At 34.1% G+C, this 19,645-nt stretch overlaps 1 protein-coding gene across 9 annotated transcripts; it reads right to left on the reverse strand.

Annotated features, from left to right (window-relative positions):
* Positions 1–1,108: 1,108 nt before the first annotated feature.
* LOC148953676 (28S rRNA (uridine-N(3))-methyltransferase-like) lies at positions 1,109–14,589 on the reverse strand. 9 transcript variants are annotated; one of them, XM_089086763.1, is made up of 4 exons: positions 14,281–14,368; positions 8,831–8,954; positions 5,581–6,060; positions 1,109–2,408 (listed from the first exon to the last, which is right to left on the reverse strand). In XM_089086763.1, the coding sequence occupies exons 3-4, from the start codon at positions 6,057–6,059 to the stop codon at positions 1,868–1,870; spliced, it is 1,020 nt and encodes a 339-aa protein (XP_088942889.1). In that variant the 5' UTR covers position 6,060; positions 8,831–8,954; positions 14,281–14,368; the 3' UTR covers positions 1,109–1,867. The 9 variants fall into 9 exon arrangements, with proteins under 9 accessions (XP_088942889.1, XP_088942888.1, XP_088942890.1 ...); XM_089086762.1 differs by having other exon boundaries at positions 14,253–14,336; XM_089086764.1 differs by lacking the exon at positions 14,281–14,368 and adding an exon at positions 13,151–13,169.
* Positions 14,590–19,645: the final 5,056 nt, after the last annotated feature.

A 19,645-nucleotide genomic window follows, 5' to 3' on the forward strand; every position in this document is an offset into this window, starting at 1 on the left:
ATCGGACAAATTACAGAAAACATAAAACATTGGTTATTAAATACTAAATCCATTTCAGAGGGTAACTGAGCTCAAGTATAACCAAATAGTACTGAGGCAGATTCTAGTGCTCAGATAGGTCACGAAAGTATTAGTAAAAAATCTTTGCTATTTCCACACTGCCCCATAATCAGTGCGCTAAATGGACATGGAGAGCATACGCAATATTGTACTCAAACAGAAAACTCCTGTAAATCAGATATTGTGACTTAAGAGCAATCGTAAATACTAAAGCAAATACTAATTTGTGCAGGTAAAATCTACAAAACAGCACAATTCAAGTTTAGATTTTTATTTTGGTACTTATGTATTACAGCCACCACACCCAAGAAGTGACGTTGGGTTAATCCTAATGAAACCATTCTTACTTCGTAATATGCAGAATAATTGTAGCTAATACATTTTACATGCAGACCCGCTATACTTTACCACCAACGCCCCTAATATGCAAAAATATATCCCAAATTATATATTTTTAATGTATTCTACCACCCGTAAATTGTTTTTCCAGTTTTGTTTCAATTCAATTTACAGGTAGCCTACATGGGTTGAAACAAGAAAGATTCATAGTGGGAGAATAACTGGAAAATATATAATTTGGGCTGTACATTTACACATTACGGGGGGGGTAGTGTATGGCGGGTCTGCATGCAAAATATGTTAGCTACAATTATTCTGCATATTATGAAGTAAGAATTGTTTCATTAAGATAAACCTAACTTCACTTCTTGGGTGTGGTGGCTATAATACATAAGTACCTTATTTTTAACAATCACAAATAAATAAAAAAATCACATTCCCGCATCAGGAAAACCTATGAGGGTTCGCGGTCAAGCAACAGTCCACATAACTACTTACCTAATAAAGGTAAACCTTTATTAGATAAGTAAACTTTATTAGGTATAACCATTAAGATAAACCTAACTTCACTTCTTGGGCGTGGTGGCTATAATACATAAGTACTTTATTTTTAACAATCCCAAATAAATAAAAAAAAACTTATTCCCGCAGCAGGAAAACCTACGGGAGTTCGTGGTTAAGCAACAGTCCACATATCTACTTACCTAATAAGTCGAATAATCCGGTTATTCTAGCAGTTCAGTAGATTTACCCCAATGATTAATGAAAAACTACGGTTGACATTTAAGTAGAATTCTTACAGCATAATCTCTCATACAATAACAGGAAATTAATCCTAAACGTTGTACTACATACAAGTTTCTTAACACAGGGATGCGGACAGCACCCTTAAAATGATGCTGAAGCAAAAATCTTTAATTAAGTAATATCTGATGCGATGACGTATAAGCAATCATAAACAATGAAGAAAATACGACTTTCTGTAGATAAGATAGATAACATTTACACAGATGTTTAATGTTTGAAACTATAACATTACAGATCAATTTAGTTAACATATAATTTAATTACAATTATAATATATAGAATATAATTATAAATAAAATCACACCAATTACAATTAGTTAATTGAGTTATCCCATTTTCGTTGAAAATTTTCTACTTTTTAATAGAATTACCAGACGCTGCAATATAAGTGGAGCTAGTAGTTTTAGGTCCCAATCTTTCCACGTTAAACAGCCGGAGATCCATATCTTATAAATTTCCCACTCTATTTGGACAGAGCTATGGAAACTGTTTTCTCATACCTTGCCCTCGGCCCCCCTAACATTGCTCTCTTACCCCTCTGATTAATGAAAAACTTAATTTGATATTTCAGAAAAATCTCTGATAATAACCTTCGAAATACTGACATAAACCTAAACGTAAAAGAAAATGCAAATTTTTTATGGCAAGGAATTTAATCAATTTATCCGAAAAATTTATCACGTAGAACAGATAAAGCTATGAAAACTACTTCTTCAGTTCTTATCGTCCTAGATCCCTGATTTGGACAAATATTAATATAAAATTTAAACAAATCACTTGGATCTGAGGTGGTGATTGCGTCATCATTTTCTACAGCCTCTTCCAGGCCTCTCACTCCCCCAAAAACAATTAAAGCATGCTTGAAATCCGGAAATCTGACGTCATCAACATCCTTACCACGTTCTGAAGTACCAATTATGAGGTCATAGCCTTCCTTGAAAGGTGACTGGTTCATCGCAGTTGTTAGACTGTCGGCAAGACGGACTTGGTACCCCCAATATTCTCCAGTTGTTGCTAGGGGTGTCAATGGGGATACTATTTGTCCTTTTCGAAATTTTTCTTCGGATTTTATTGGTTCGAGTTTTATGGTAACTGTTGTACCTGGGTCAAGTTTTTTGTTCACTAATACATCATTTGAATGTTCACTAATCTTAGCATAAGATTTTCCTGGAGGTCCAAGACGTTTACTGATTATTCCTTCACTGAAATAATTGATAGCAAGGTAAGAGCAACGAGTAGCCGACATGATAATAGCAAATAAATTGGACAAGCAGTTATATAGCAAAAACATGTTTGAAATAAAAAACACCAGGTATTAACATTTGCGAAAATGCATGGTTTTTATACTTAATATTTTTCAAGATGATAGTTTTTCAAGATGATTATATTAATTTGGATGTGACCTTTCATGTTTTCTGAAACAAGCAGACAACCAAGCAACATATAGGAAGGTGATCGATGAACGTGTAGATGACATGGCCCTAACGCTACCCGTGAGGGTGTCTGCGTATCCAGGATTTTGTGGTAGGGGGGTCCTTTTTTGCAGGGGAGGGAGATGCTCCACATAATTATGTTAATGAAAATAAAAACTGCACGAAAATAATTTGCACGCCACCAAGGAGGGACGATGACCCCCTTTGGTCCACCATTGACTACAACATAGTTAATGTTGGAGGTGATCTACACTTCCACAGACATATTGACCCTCTTAACATGTCAAATCTACTTTTCTTAAGCTTCTAAAGAGAACTGTAGACTAAGTTCTATGATATTCTTGGGTTGCTACTTTTAAAGTATATTTAAGAGTATAAATTTCAAACAATGCAGGATAAACATAGCCATGGGTAAGAATAAATGTCTAATTTACATTTTTGTACAGTATCCAAAATTAATTCGACACAGAGGGAGTCGCATCAGTCTTAGAAAGCGGCTTTTGTTTGAAGATAAGTGTCATATGTGTTATAAAATCTTACTACAAAATTTTCCATTTATTCTTAGTCACCCACAAGGGAGACAGGGGTAAGATGCCCAATCTGACCACCCCCCTATGAGTATTTACTACTACTTGCATCAGGACCATGTGCTCTCCGCTCTCCACTGGCACAAAAACAAGATGTTATGTGGGAATTTTTTTTAACTGTTAGACTCTCTATGAATACCCCATGCAGTTATTTGGTCTGTAAACAACCATTGTTAGATTATAAAATACCCTATTTCGCAGGTTTTAGAGTATAAAAATACCTCATATGTCAATTTTCGGAGCCAAGGATCGAACGGCTTGGACTGCAACACAGATATTACACCACAAATTATTAAAATATATATATATATATATATATATATATATATATATATATATATATATATATATATATACATATATATATATATATATATATATATATATATATATATATATATATATATATATATATATATATATATATATATATATATATATATATATATATATATATATATATATATATATATATATATATATATATATATATATATATATATATATATATATATATATATATATATATATATATATATATATATATATATATATATATATATATATATATATATATATGTATATATGTAGGGAAGCAGAATGTTGTAACAAAAAGACAATTCTTTGTGACTAGAAAATCTTATGTTTTGTGGCTATTTACTGTTTTTTTTCTTTCATTTGGTAAAATTTATTTTATAAAAATTGTCTTGATATTTATAAGAAAATTGTTTTAAAAACGAAAATAGATACAGAAGAATTTACTAAATTGGCAACAGAAGATATTCTAGAGACAGGTAAGAAATACAAAATTAGTTTTAGACATCTTTTGTTAAGAAAACCTCATATCAAACTACTTATGGCTACTATGGCTACTTATGGCTACTTATGGCTACTATGAAGGTTAAGTGAAGAGCAAATCTTATTAACAGAGACCAAAGCTTCATAAAAGCAAAATTTGACACCAATGTATATATTAAAAGAAACTACTTTACATGCTGATTCCAGGTATGTAAAACTTATTGATTTTAATACACGCTTCAAAAGTTTTTGACCCGAGGAATTTTGAATAATAAAAAAGGGGGAAACAACTACCCTATAAAAACGACATCCGACTGAAGTCAAAATGTACAAGACCTCCTGAATTTGTTTTGTGACCAAATAGGATGCTGGATGGTGTTTTTTTTCAGGGATGACTGTACCAAAATTAAATTTATTGAGAAAAGTGGGGACTTGAGGGAGCAAACCTTTTTATATTTAGGATCACTCTTATTATGGTATTAAAAACAAACTTAAATTAAGTAAAAAACTAAGAAGGCTTTTAAAAAACAGAAGAGCAATATTCAAGCTTAAAACGCAATTTATCCAATATATGAGGAGTAGCTGACCCCCTTAGCCCCCCTCCACCAATGCTAAACTTTGAATTTTTATCTTAATGGTTCAGGAGAGAATGCTCTAACATTTTTGGTCACAATGAATGCAGAATTAGTTGGTGCATTTAGTTACATTTGCTAAAAAAAAATCTTTGATTTAAATATTTTGAAAGTCAAACAGTAACACTTGAAATTATCAAGAGTCTATTTATTGATTTAAGATATTCTTTAAAGAAAGCACTAGTCTAATTTAACATTAAACAGAGGGGAGGGTGAGGGAGTGGTAGTCCATATCATTTATAGGGTATATTATTAAAGAAATTGCTAAGTTGCGCAAGTTGTTGATTCGGTACTTGGGCACTATATGGGCCTTCACAAGGAAACCAGTCATGAAAAACCCGTTTTTGATTGGTTAATTCAAGAGAGCGCTATAGAGTAATGCTATGCATAGCGTGGTTTTCATTGCGTACTCGATATTTAAACTGTTGTTTTCGGGGTTTAGGGGGGGGGAAGTTACCTATGAGAGGTTAGGTTACGTATGTAATATGTGGTATGCTTTACCCCCCACCCTTCCCCCTAATGTGCAAATATATAGCCCAAATTCGTTTATAAACTATTATATATTCATCCTATTTTATTTTATTAGCATAACAAAACTTGACTTTTTAGAAAGGCCATATAATGCCCAAGTACCATTGATTCTTTGGTCTTCCGAGGGGGACCAGTAGCACCTTTGCCACCCATCAGTACATTCACATACTTATAAAATTTTTCTAAAAACAATGATTGCAGGTTTGATCCTTGAAGTGGAGGGGTGTTAAAGGGCTTCTACAAGGGATGGGGAGGTAGGAAACCTAAAACATAGCACTATCAAGTCATAATTTTTTGGCTTTCAATGACGGCGATGCTTTGGATCAATCTGAAGAGAAGAACACATCCTGTGTGCTGCTATAGCTGAAGATATTTTGTTCAACCTATACTCACCATAATCTACTCTCTTCAGTAACTTCTTTCATATGTTCTAATTTGACATGATTCAATTCTTGTGCTGTCCTCAAATCTGGATGTTTGGGGAACAAAATCTTCCTTATAAACTGAGGACATTCTAGATATTGCAAAAATACACCCATGCTGGCAACACTGTTACAGTGGTGACTACCAAAACTGTGTGCATCACTATCTTGGAACGGCACGTCACCATCATTGTAAATAACTATTTCATTTACTTCAAATAGAACAGCAGCCCTTGCAATTTGTCCTGGCAGAAAGGCCTTTATTGTTTGACTCTGTGCATTATCCAAAATTGACCCTGGCAATGCTATACTTATGGTTTTGACATGACTAAATACTTCTTTTGTTTCATTTTGAAAGGTATCAGGAATACTTTCCACATATTTATCAATTTTGTGTTTTCTCTTCTTTGTTCTCTGCTTTCTTGCAGGAGGCGATGATGACAAATCCATTCTGAAAACGAAGAGAAATGAAAACAAGATATGTGAAATCCAAAAATTCTGCTAGGCAAGGATATTCTGAAAACGAAACAAATGCAAAGAAAAATCAAAGCTATAAAAAAATAAAATGATCAGGGTCTTGGAACAGGCACGTACACCGAGCGGAGGGGTTTCCAGCCCTTAAATATCAACATATTTACAAATTTTCTTATCATTTCCAAGATTGTTAACATAATCTGCCCTTTTTTTAACCTTTCCCAATTTTTCCATACTTGTGTGTATGGAATCTTTTTTTATACTTGTATAAAAAATAGCTACAATTAGCAAGAAATGTCAACTGCTGCTATTACAGAAAGCACCTTTAATTACTGAAGGAAAAATGCTACTACAACTACTACTAGGAACTTACATCAGCACCCAGCCACCTGAGCCCAAGACAGCTGTGCACACTTCTCCGCCCCAATCTGTTCATGCTGGGCTGTCTTAGACAAGTGGTTGGCGCGTAAGGTTTGGAATCCTTTGCCCGAGGGGCGGGGGTTCAATTTTTGGTGTGGCCAGTTATTTGGTTTGGGATGGGGATAAGTGGCATGGCTCTGTAAGTTCAGCCGGAGTTGACTTAGCTCTAAATGGGTACCTAGCGAAATTAAGCAGGAAGGGTGTGCAAAATCATAGGATGGCTGGCCCCAAGCCCCTCCATTGCACTTCTTGGCTGAAAGACCTTGAAACGGAGATCAGCACCACTGGTTTGGCCTTTAAGGGTCTAGTGCTGTATCCTTTACCTAAATCTGTTCAAAGCTTCACTCTTTACCCCCTGAAGTTCCGTTTGGCAATCTATCATCCTACATCCATAAAACATGTCCAAGCCATCTCAACCTTCCTTTCATTACAATCCACGATATTGAATAGAGCTTCATTATTTGTAGCATCTTGTTGCTTGACTATCAATCAAACAGTTACACAAAACTGTCTGAGACAATTCCTCTGGAAAGCATTTTACAAATCTTGCTCTGCCTTTTTAAGCACCCATGTTTCAGAACCATACTTGACCACTGTCTAAGATGCTTCCAACATTCCAACCTTGGTCTACAAGTGTACCTTCCTTTTCTTCCAAACTTTTTCAACTGTAAAACAACTCAGTTGAAAGAAAAATGTCAATATCAAATAGGTAATTGATAGAATGTCATAGTGGACAGCTTTGCACAATGACAGCATTGTAAAAGAAAGGATTATCCAAGACAGAGGTTTATCCAAGGCATGACTATTGCTAGTTAAAATGTTTACTTTCTCCATTCACCAAATGCAAAGCATGCAACTCCTTGAGCAGCAAGAGGATCTAACAACTTTTTAAGAATGTGTTCTAAACACTAACAGATGACACTGCCCAGTTCAGGCCATTTCTATTTAACAAAACATTCAAAACACATTACATTCACTTTAGCAATGTCAAGAATAAGACAAGGGAAATATTTACCATCATGATAAGCAACAAAACTGATCATTTGAAGGGAAGGAGGAGTAAGGATAAGGTAAAGGATGTATAGCCTATAGGATTATCAATTAGGAGCGCTAGTAGTAGGAGGTTCATTTGCCACCTTAAATTTTGAAAAATACTTTTTGAGATTATTTTCATTGAAAAATGTCCTTTTCTGGTATTTTCATTGAATAATTGAACAAACAATAAATTGGCTCTACTATTTCCTTAGTTGTGAGCTTATTGTTACTGATTTATGTCATTTTATGCTTGTTTTATAAATGAATCTTATGTATTTCATACCATATGCATTGAAAAATAAATTTTACCTCAACCCCCTTAGATTCTTGTGAATTGACACCACTCGAGGCAAAGCCAAAAACCTCAGACACTATTGCCAAACAAACAAAAATCAATCAGAACAAACAGATGCACAAAAAATAGAACCCACTGTTCTATGCTAGCAAGTTACTAAAATAGAACCCACTGTTCAAGCAAGTTATCATAGATACTAGATTGTCAAAACTTCACCTGCTCTAATATATACCATACTGCACTAAATACTCCCCTCCCCACAGACCAAATAATTTCTTTTAATACCAAGATTTGCAGTATTAAACAGAAAGAATGAGAAAGAAGAATTTTCGAAAAGAAGGATCCAAAGGTCATAGAAGATCTCTGGATTCTGTCAAAAGGGTTGAAATGGTTAACAAGTACAATATAGATAAGTAACTCCCAATAATGAATCAGCCACTATTGATTTTGACAACAAAATCTATTTTGGACCTGTGTACACATACGTATACAAAAATAATTTGACTAGAAGTTACTCACCATGCAAAAAAAAATTAATAAGAGACCAAACTTTGTATTTACATAGTTTTAAAGCAAAATTGGAACTTAATCAACATTTTCATGATCAAATATATATTTTCTGAAAATTGGTAAAAGGGCTAAGCATAAATATCTCATTCTCAAGCTAAAACAGTAAAATTTCATCAATACATCCTTAGTTTTGTCATCTTTTGAACTTAATATACAGTCAAGATTAACAATCATTTTTATTCTTAGAATTTATAGCATGTCTAGATGAGTTTGTGTAGGAGGGTAGAACCCCAGCTCATATTTAACTTACAAGTATGGATCCATATAAGTCAAACTCATAAATAAATTAACTTGACTATGAGTAACTCAAATAAACAAATAACTCATCTTGAGCTTTCAAAAAAAATATGGAAATACATGAAATAGCAAAAGCCTGAACATTGAAATATCAAACTAAATAAGGAGTAAACATTTTTGGCAGCCCTACCTGTTTCTTATAAACTTAGGTACTCCAATGTATGAGACCTAGTACCAAGGGTATCCACAAGGAATGGTAGGGTTGAAGGGCTTCTGCCTCTTTATTCCCTAGAGGACCAAAATAAACAAATGTGCTGAAAATAAAATAATTTCTTTTGCATTATTAGCCCAGGATGACCAGACGTCCCGCATTGTGCAGGACAGTCCCGGATTCCACAACCTCGCCCTGCATTCGAAAACGTCCTGCAAAATGTCCTGCTTTTTTAAAAAGATTCAAAAAGATTAAAACATTTTTAGATTATGAAAAAAATAGAATTACTTTAATAAGTTTAATATTTTTCCCATATATTCATAAAAATGTTTTAATCTCAATGAAAATGTTTTGATAAAAGCAGACACAGGATTTGCCCTATTGCTATTAAGTGTGATTTATTGTAATATAAGGTAAACCCCTAGGCATCAAAGTTCTCTTCTGACACAAAGGAATGTTATAGGCTATTTGGAATCAGAAGGCTATGAAATTCTTGTTCTAAAAGTATGCCTATTCCTAAGTGACCTTATTTGTGAGTTAATTACTAAATTTACCATTTTCTTTGGAATAAAAATATTTTTGGTAGCCCTACCTGTTTCTTATAAACTTAGGTACTCCAATGTATCCAATGGTAGGGTTGAAGGGCTCCTGCCTCTTTATTCCCTAGAGGACCAAAATAAACAAATGTGCTGAAAATAAAATAATTTCTTTTGTATTCTTAGCCCAGACGTCCCACATTGTGCAGGGAGGGACAGTCCCGGATTCCACAACCTCGCCCTGCATTCGAAAATGTCCTGCTTTTTTTAAAAAAGATTCAAAAAGATTAAAAAATTTTTAGATTATGAAAAAAATAGAATTACTTTAATAAGTTTAATATTTTTCCCATATATTCATAAAAATGTTTTAATCTCAATGAAAATGTTTTGATAAAAGCAGACACAGGATTTGCCCTATTGCTATTAAGTGTGATTTATTGTAATATAAGGTAAACCCCTAGGCATCAAAGTTCACTTCTCACACAAAGGAATGTTACAGGCTATTTGGAATCAGAAGGCTATGAAATTCTTGTTCTAAAAGTATACCTATTCCTAAGTGACCTTATTTGTGAGTTAATTACTAAATTTACCATTTTCTTTGGAATAAAAATTCCCAGGACAAATATTTTGCCTTAGTAAGTAAGCAACTGTAACTGAAATAAATTATAAATTTTAAAATTAGACCTTAGTGAAAGCAGGATTGTCTAAAAGAACAAACCAAGCCTGAGAGAAAAAACTTATAACTGTAGCTAAGTAAGACTACGGTTATTCCAGCTTATGATAGCCTAGTAATAACTATAAAGACTCTTTAACAGTGTTACCATCCTGGCCTGGAAGAATTTGCTAAATCTGAGAGGAAGAAATTTACTAATTGAACCTGTTTTTACTAAATCCTCAAAAAACTTTTGTGGATTCACTGACAAATTTCAATTTTTACTATAGAAGGATATTCAATAGGAGTTTCATTATCTTTTTTCCCTTTTTTTCTCAGTCTAGTTCTGTTTTCTTTTGTTTTCCTTGAAATAAACCTATTGCCATTGCCTGTCACTCAAGTTTTATTTAATTTTCTTACTAAAACTAAAGATATCGCTGCATAGACTGACATCATAGAATGACATAAGATGATAAAAGTTTAAGAAACATTTTTGAGTGTTTTTATGAAATCACACACACTTCCTACTCCTTCCAGGGCTCTTCAAATTTTGGTATGTCCTGCATTGGGTCTGAGAAAATCTGGTCACCCTACTTAGCCCATCTCTCAAAAATAAGCACTGCAGTTTACCCCACTGATGACTGTAAAACTTCTCTAAAGGCCTTTGAATAATAATTTAGCCATTTTCATGTAGAGTTAAAAGCCAGGAGGGGATACCTACCTTTAATTAAAGCACACTCATGGAAGTAATCAGGAATTTTCCACAAAAAAAACAGAAAATCCCTTTACATGGTTTTACAATAAAGAAATGGTGAAGCATACATACAAGTAATACCTTACTGTCACAAATACAGATAATTAAAATTTATTTTAGAGTATTTAAACAAGGCTGGGACTTCAACAAGACTGACAGGAGACAGTATTTAATAACTCATCTATTGATGCTCTGGATATACAATTCAAATTCTTAAAGCATGTTGTTAAAATAAAATTTATCTACAGCATAACTTTAATAGACAGTTTTATTAATTTGATTGGCTGTGATATATTTTCTGAATAGTTCTGCAGAAGAAGCAAACTTGAAACAAGCCTAATTAAATGAAGAGAACAATTTAAATCTGAAAAGTACTGAAAATTTATAGAATTTATACAAAGTGATTTTTGACTCCCCAAAAATTATCTGAATGTGAAATTCAATTAGTCAATTGAGGGTTTTTCTTTACTGTTGTGGGTAAATTTTGGTAAGATGTTTCTTATTTGTATATATTTTATAGCTTGATCAATGGTTCTTATGACTCACTTATTCAGAAAAAAAAACAGTGAAAAAAAATGATTCAAACTAAAAACAACTAGAAATTGCTACTAAACAATAAACAAAAACCTAAACAACACAATATTAAAATAAATGATCATAGCAAACATAAAGATAATAAGTACTAATTTTGATGAAAAAATAAATCTTAAAATGAATAAAAATTAAATTGAATAATCAAGTTAAACTTAAAACAAACAAAAACTACTAGAAAAAGGAGTTTGGGTACTGCTCTTTCCCCCTTCCCTAGCTGTAAGAATAGTGAGCCTATTACATCATTTGTGTTTTATTAAAAACTATATGCATCTTGCACAGTATGCTTTGTACTTCAAAAAATTATTGACAAATAAACAGAAAATCACTATACTAATTAAGATGACTGGAATAAACTAATGAACATGAACTAAATAGTTATTATATAATATATTAATTCCAAGAAACTCAGCAATTCAAGATTTTATTTCACAGCAATTTTTATTTTTTAATACTTTATATATAAAAGAAAGTATTTGTAATATATTTTGATTTCAGTAAAGAGCAAATGAACAATAGTCTTTAATCAGGATATCTGTCCAAGATTAGACACTGCTTGAGTACTGGGGTCTTACCCTTGGTATTGACCTGTTATGCATGCAGTATTCTAAGCCAAAGAAACAAGAAAAGGATATAAATAGTAGCATTGCAATGTTGGTAAGACTGTAGAATAGCAAGTCTCCAGAAGGAGAAATGCTAGAACAAAAATAGATAGATTTATAAATAGAATATTAATAATACCATCATTTTCATACTTTTGTATACATTTTTGATAATCCAGAGTTCTGGGGCTACATAAAAAATGATGAAATTCCTATTTTATAATATACAGTAAGTTTCAATTAATCACATTATCTTAAATCACACTGTCCAGCAAAATAAGGAAAAAAAAAAATCCTATAGAGTTGCTGGTCAGTCATGATGGAGCACCATTGACTCAATTCTCTGTCTTCCATGGTCCATAACAGCAATATCAGGAAGGTTATTCCAATTGGCACTCACTCTATTGGAGAAGTAGTACCATCATTTTCATACTTTTGTCTACATTTTTGATAATCTAGAGTTCTGGGACTACATAAAAAATGATGAAATTCCTATTTTATAATATACAGTAAGTTTCAATTAATCACATTATCTTAAATCACACTGTCCAGCAAAATAAGGGAAAAAAATCCTATAGAGTTGCTGGTCAGTCATGATGGAGCACCATTGACTCAAGTGCATTGCACTCTGTCTTCCATGGTCCATAACAGCAATATCAGGAAGGTTATTCCAATTGGCACTCACTCTATTGGAGAAGTAGTGGATATTTTGACAGGAGGAGTAAGCATTCAAAAGCTTACAAGTCATTACAACATTACCTCTTTTATGTCTGTACACAAGCACTGGAAACTCCTTTAGATAGAGATTCCAGGAAGAAGATACTGAAGTCATAGGGGGTGGTTTATTAAATGTTTTCTTATATATGAAATGCTGATTACCATAAGCTTGTACTCTGTTAAAATACTGTCCACTCTGAAGCAACATTCTTTCCTGTAGAGGGGTGATTCCTGATAGTTTTATCATTTTGTATGTGTGGCAACAGTGGCAACCACTGTTCAAGCATGCTTATTAAGTTTTGCTTGTTAAGTAAAGTGGGCCATAGCATATATTAAATATGGAACCTTACCTAGGTACCTTTTTCCCCCTAAACCCAGAAAAACTAGTTTAAATATAGTTTCTGCAGTGAGAAACCCTTGTTTAAGCTGTGTAATACATACAATTACCAGGTATTGGCTATCTGATTTTTGCTTTTCTTGATACACACATGATTCTTAACCAGTACTGTTAAGTTATTGAAAAGTGGTTAGAAACATTTCATTAGTTTATAAACAGGTTGTTCAAGAGTAGGCCTAATACATTCCAAAAATACTTATGTATAACAATATAAAACTCATTATAGGCAACTCAAATATAAACTATTTTCCTACCATTTTAAGTTTTTTGAATGCTGTCAACAAAAATAGCACTGAATTTTGCAATTCAAAACTTTGCTATCAACAATCCATGGTATATTCTAATTCAGGGTATATGTTTGCACATTAGAGGGGTGGGGCAGGTAAATTTGCAGTGGGCCATATAATTTAGCTAGGATCAAAGTGAAAACATCATTTGATACTTTTTATAATCATTCATTATTCATATAAATACCTTTGGGGCTCCTTTCAGGGCTCAAGATGCAATTAGCCCCAGAAGCAACTACTGAACTATGAAAGAGTATAAACAAGGCATCAAATGATGTTTTCACTTTCATCCTAGCTAAATTATCAGGCCCACTGCAAATTTACCCAGAATTACAATTGGTATTTATCAATGCATTAGTAATGTGTCTTTTGTGGGTTGGCCAAAAATCTTGTAGATTTATATTTCTCAAACAGCCTAGGCCATAGCACTTCAGTTGGGTTAAGAGTGTCATTTTCTGAATCTGATAGCCTAGCTGTGTTTGAGTTAAATTAAATGAAACTAAATTATCAAAATGACAAAAATAAGCTATAAATGAAATGGGCTATGCATGATACCATTAGGGGGGGGATGAATTGTTAAAATTGCAAATAGAACTATAAAATGAGCATAAAATTGACAATCTTAAAATGTCTCTCTTTTAGTTTTAGTAAGATGTGTTACCTTCAGGAGAGGATCAATAGGCTATTTACCAAATCATATTATTGAGTTAGAACTAAAGTGAATATACCACTCAATGCCTTTTTTATGCTCTTTACACATATAATAATCATTTTTTTGAAATAAATTTTAGCCCCTGCCCCTATATATACCAATTCAGGGTATATATTTGCATATTAGGGGGATGGGGGGAAAGTTTAAACTTACCTCTCATTTACATCAGAAATAAAATTACCTCTACCCCACTAGATTTCAGTACTTTTAAGGACATGTATTCATATGGTTTTCTAATGAAGCTTTTCTCCTCATTTATTGACTATGATTCTTTATTGATAGGTGTCTCTAGGCTAGCCTGAATCCATTCCCGAAATTTTCATTACCTTCAACAGTCACTGATCTAAATTGTAACCAAAAAAATTATGAATCCACAAATTGATTAGCTAAATTACCCTTAAGCGTAATAATTTACCTAACAATCAAAATTTTTTTGTTGTATGTACAAATTTCGAATTTTCAGCTTGATTATCTCACTGTTGCCGAGATTTCAACAAATACAGTTAATCAAATTTAAACTAGAATCCCACCACCAAGCCAAATTATCAGTATTACAAAGTACAAAATCAGAAAATTGTTTTAAGTCGTCTGATTAAAATTTACCTACTTTCTTTTCTTTTTTATTTCTCCTTTAATTTTTATTCTTCCTTTCTCTAAAAAGGTTTCTTCTTTCCTGTTAGGTGATAATGAGTTTTCCAGTCATAATGAGCCTTCTATGAGGATGCGTTCAGCCAGGCTTTTTACTGAAGTTAAGAGGTTGTGGCATTTGAGGTAATTCGACAGTTTATTTTGAATATCTTTTTGAGGTAGTATCAGGACATTGCATTCAATTAGGCAATGGATTTATTTTTAAATTTCAAAACCTGCAATATGGGAAAGAGGGAGTAAGCGACAATAAATTGGGGATCAGTAAATTCTTGGGGCTACAGGAAATTTATACCTGAAAAGATTCAATAATTAATTATTGAATTTTAGAATAAAATAGAGAGAAATTAAGCATATGATTATTTGTTACATGGGCATCTGAAAATCCCCCTGGAAAATTTCTCTGGAGGGACGTAAGTTTCCCAGCTGGTTGGTCTAAAATCAGAAAGGTTTGCATAATTTTATTACCACAACAACTAACCAAAATACCAGAGTGGATAGAAATAATTTGGACATGCATATATATACCTTTGAAGCAAGTACTTTTGAAAGCAATATAGAATGCTAAATATCTATATCACATATATACTGTGAGTAGATGGTATATTATAAATTTTTTTTAGTCAAGCGGCCGTCGACTGTCTTCGGAACCTAGTATCTACAAACGAAAAGATCAATTTTAAGTGTGAAACAGACCTCTTCGAGTCCCGATCCTGCAAAACCAAAGGCTAAGTCAAGATTTTTCTATATATTATACTTTTTTTAGATATGACCTAGGATGTAAAAGAGTGAAAAAAGTATTTCACCGGTTTTCCACAGACAAAACCTAGCATAGATGTACTAGAATTATAAAACCTAACATCTAAGTCCAGCAAACAACGGACCGGAAAAGATGAAAGAAAACAGAATTCAGGAAACCTATTAACGAAAATCATATCTTCGCCTATTTCTCCTAGTAAAAAGTGAAACAGATAATTAGTTTACGATTTTCTTAAAAAATACAAATGGTAGGTTTTGAAAGAGGCCACAAGTGTAATTGTGCCTTTCATTCTACTACTACTAAAACCTCACGGCAGCACCAAGCCACCTGAGGCCATCACAGTTACGCACGCTCCTCCTTCCCCCAATCTATTCAAAGCCTCCCTCTTTACACCCTCCCAGAAAGTTCTCATTCCCCCAAAATCTTTAATTATGAGACCTTCCCACCCCAACCACGGGCTACTTGCTTTCCATTTACCCGTAGACGGTTGGCCAAAAAGGACAATCTTCAGCAATCTGTTATCCCTCATCCGCAGAACGTGCCTTAGCCATCACAAATTTTCTTTCATCATAGCCCTAGAAATCGGAATTGAATCACGCTTTTCGTACAGTCTACTGTTTGAAATACCTTCAGTCAGCCGGGTACCCAGTAGATTCTATTACTGATATGAAATATTTCAATAGCTGGATGAACGGATAATTTTAACACCAAAAAATATGCTGGCCAACGATTTGAGTCCAGAACCCTTAAACCCAAATACGGAATCACACCAATACAGCCGATGACATGAAATCCGACTAACGAAGCTAAATTTGACTCTTATCAGAACCTTGGATTAAAAAGAGTTAAATTCCTGGTGGTGTATAATTGGACTTTTTTCTTCTTTTAAAACTGATATGAAATGTTATAATAAATAAATAAACCGATATTTTAAAACCAAAAAATGACGGTCTAGGATTTGAATCCAGTAGCCCCTGGACCCAAAATAGGATTCACACCAACACAGCCGACGACGTGAAAAATGGCTAGCGAAGAGAAATTCGACTTCTATCCAAACCTAGCACTGAAAAAGACTTGAAAGTATTGATAGAAAACAATTGTGCGTTCAATTCTACAACTGATAAGAAATATTACAGTAGATAAATATATCGATAATTTCAAAATAAAAAAATAGGCTGGTTCAGGATTTGAGCCAAAAACCCCCTGGGGCCAAAGTGGGAATCACATCAATAAAGCCGACTGAAATACGGCTGAAGAAGCAAAACTCGACTCCTATTAGAACCTATTATTAAGATAAGGTTAAAACTACTGAAAATACCATAAGAATAATTAAAAGCCCTGGAAACAGGAATAAGAAATATGGCAGCAAATACAAAAATAATACAAAAATAAATACAAAAATAATTATCTATGCTTAAGTTAATCACATATATTCGTTATTTGTATTTCCAACATTCTTGTAAGTATTCTATTAAAATAGCTTCCTCCCCCAATTTTCTTCCCTTTACTTTATTGTTTGATGTGACTCAATAAATGGTGGTTGCTTAAAATAATTCATTTCAATAAGTCACCTATTCTGAAAATAGAAGGGTTGACCTAAGTTAATTCCCTCGCTAATTGTTAAACTTGTTTCAACTACGGTCAACAGTTGAGACCTCTGCCTCTTGCGAATGAGGATGCATCCTTTAGGCATAGTGATGAATCTTTGGGGGGCATTTTTTCTTCAGTAATGCATTAGGAAACTAAGTATTTATACATGCAATATATTTACAGAGCTGGCCAAGAGTTATTGTCGAGTAAATTACGTGCCCACAAAATGAAATTAAAAGACGATTTTCTTCACTGCAAAAGCCTCAATGACATTTTTGTGGAATCTCCATGAACAGCAGACTGGGCTAGACATCTCGGTCTTTCTTGTACCGTCTCCCACCTCTTGTTCTTCGGGGAGTCATTTTAAGCTCTATAGTAGTTGCAAAAGACTGAGTTTTGTCGAAAATAGGAGTGAAGGTAGGGGCAGCATCTTGTCACATTGTCATTATTCTGAAAAAAACAGTGTTTACGTCTCAACAAGCGCTAACCATGTTGCAGTCAACTGACTGAAGTCTTGCACAAGGCAATGCCTGGCAGAAAAGTTCCTTTACAACATGGAGACACATAATAGACTGATACTGGTTCACGTCATCCAGCATTTGCAACATTTCTATAGACATTTCTGTGTTATTGTTTCCCTCTAGAGCTTCGAGAGAACGCAAAAGTGGTTGGTAGAGCTCAAAGAAACACATCAATCAGGTTCTATTTTCACGAATCCAGCAAGAGTTTGTTGATTTTTTCATTCAGATTTCAGGTTCCGAGTCGCTAACAACCGTAGAAATCAAAGACTTGCGATAGTTACGAGGAAATGCTTAAAAGAGATAGACGAAATGACAAGGCTGAGACTACGTGCGCTAAAGTGGAGATAAAGTGCCTCTAGATAGTAGCCCGAACACCCTTTAGATTGCCGCTCATCGCTACCGTACCACCATACCCAATGGCTAACCATCTTGTTTAGGTCATGCCCCAAGACTCTCAAGAAAATGCAGAATTGACGAAGCGATACCTTGTCCAGTTAGATTCGTAACTGGAACAAAACCAAGAAAATCTTCACGAAGTTTTAAGCAGAGATACAGGGGAAACAGATTGCTGCTATACATTGGAAACGTCTGCCGTTTTATCAGCAAGTACAGAAAAGCAAGGAATTGCGTTTATTTTTTCGACAAAGGACAGTTGGAGAATTTCTATGCAAGTGGCAATAATACTATTTGGGGAATTGGAGAAAAATACGTTGCATTTGCAGCTGCAGAAAGAAGATGTTTTGCCAGAATTTCGACCTCATGCCTTGCCCTTAGTGGCAAAAGAGATCAAAATGACCATCACTTTCAAACGGTTCTGGATCCGTGATTCAAATAGGACCAGAACCGTTTGTGCCCAAAAGGGTATGCTGTTGCCTTTCCCAAAATATTACAGTTCCAACAATCAGCCTCAGTTTCTGACAACTTGCCTGAGCCTGTGCTCTCCTTGCTGTGTTTATCTGGTTGATGATGTTACCCTGCCTATTCACCGCCACAGAAATGAAGCTGTCTGCGTTTAAAGTTCTTTTTATTTTTGAGAAACAGTGTTTTCTGGTGATTTGCATAGCCTCCAATTACATTATTCCAGTTTCTTTGCTGATAAAGTATCCTAAGCACTGTTGACTGCCATTGCCAGCTGTCTCGGACGAAAAAAAGAAGACAGAATCAACAAAAGCACTGTCCTCAGAAGAAGAAAATGACAACTAGTTGAAAAGAATCAGCCAACCCTACAAAAACCTCAATTTTCTTTTCCCAGATGCTGAAAAAGTATATAAAATATCTTGAGTCCAAGGATTCTTTAGCAGATGAAGTTTGGACGCTCCTTCAAACAACGACAATTTGTGGATAAACCGTCCAATGCCGTTTGGAACCGAAGAAGACTGTAATAGTGTGCTGTGAAGTAACTTTATCGAGTTGACTGGAACGTGAATTAAGTTTAGAAACACCAACAAACGCTTCCGTGTTACTTAAACCAAAAGGGGCAGACGAACAATCTGCAGACGCCCGCCGATGTCACCATCAGAAATATCAATTCTCATTTGCTTAGGTGCAAAAAACAAAATTATTTTTTTGACAAAGTCAGAAACTAAACTGACAAAACAAAATGTCTTACAACCTCTTTGGTGTAACAATTAAACGTTTCAGAATTACAAGTGGTGTAACGCATGACCCATTGACTACAATAGATGAGTGATCATTAAGGTTTCTGTAAGCGACAATTTGTTTATTTGAATTTTTGTTACTTTTGTATTAGCAGGATAGTTTTTTTTTGGGGGGGGGGGGAGGAGAGGGGTGTTAAATCCCCCTCCCCCCTGGATACGGCCCTGCAAGAGCTTTTGAGAGTTAAGCCTTGAATCCACCACTGGAAATTTTGAACTTTTTGCCTAAATAAAAAGTTCATTTGAGTTTTTACATTAAACCGTAACCTTCCAAATATAACAACTTTACAATTTTACTTTGCTGTCCCCTTTGCCGTGTGATATATACACCCAACTCTATTCTGTAGCCACTCTTGTCAAGACACTTCAAACAGG

This window comes from Artemia sp. Qi Xiang Cuo, chromosome 3 (genome assembly GCF_049724085.1).
Source record: "Artemia sp. Qi Xiang Cuo chromosome 3, ASM4972408v1, whole genome shotgun sequence".
Classification (NCBI taxonomy): domain Eukaryota; kingdom Metazoa; phylum Arthropoda; class Branchiopoda; order Anostraca; family Artemiidae; genus Artemia; species Artemia sp. Qi Xiang Cuo.

Coding starts and splice junctions, on each gene's coding strand:
- LOC148953676 (XM_089086766.1), bottom strand. CDS start 6,059: ATGGATTTGTCATCATCGCCTCCTGCAAGAAAGCAGAGAACAAAGAAG. Junction 2,409..5,580: donor ACTGAAGAGAGTAGATTATG/GTGAGTATAGGT, acceptor CAATTATTTCAG/TGAAGGAATAATCAGTAAAC.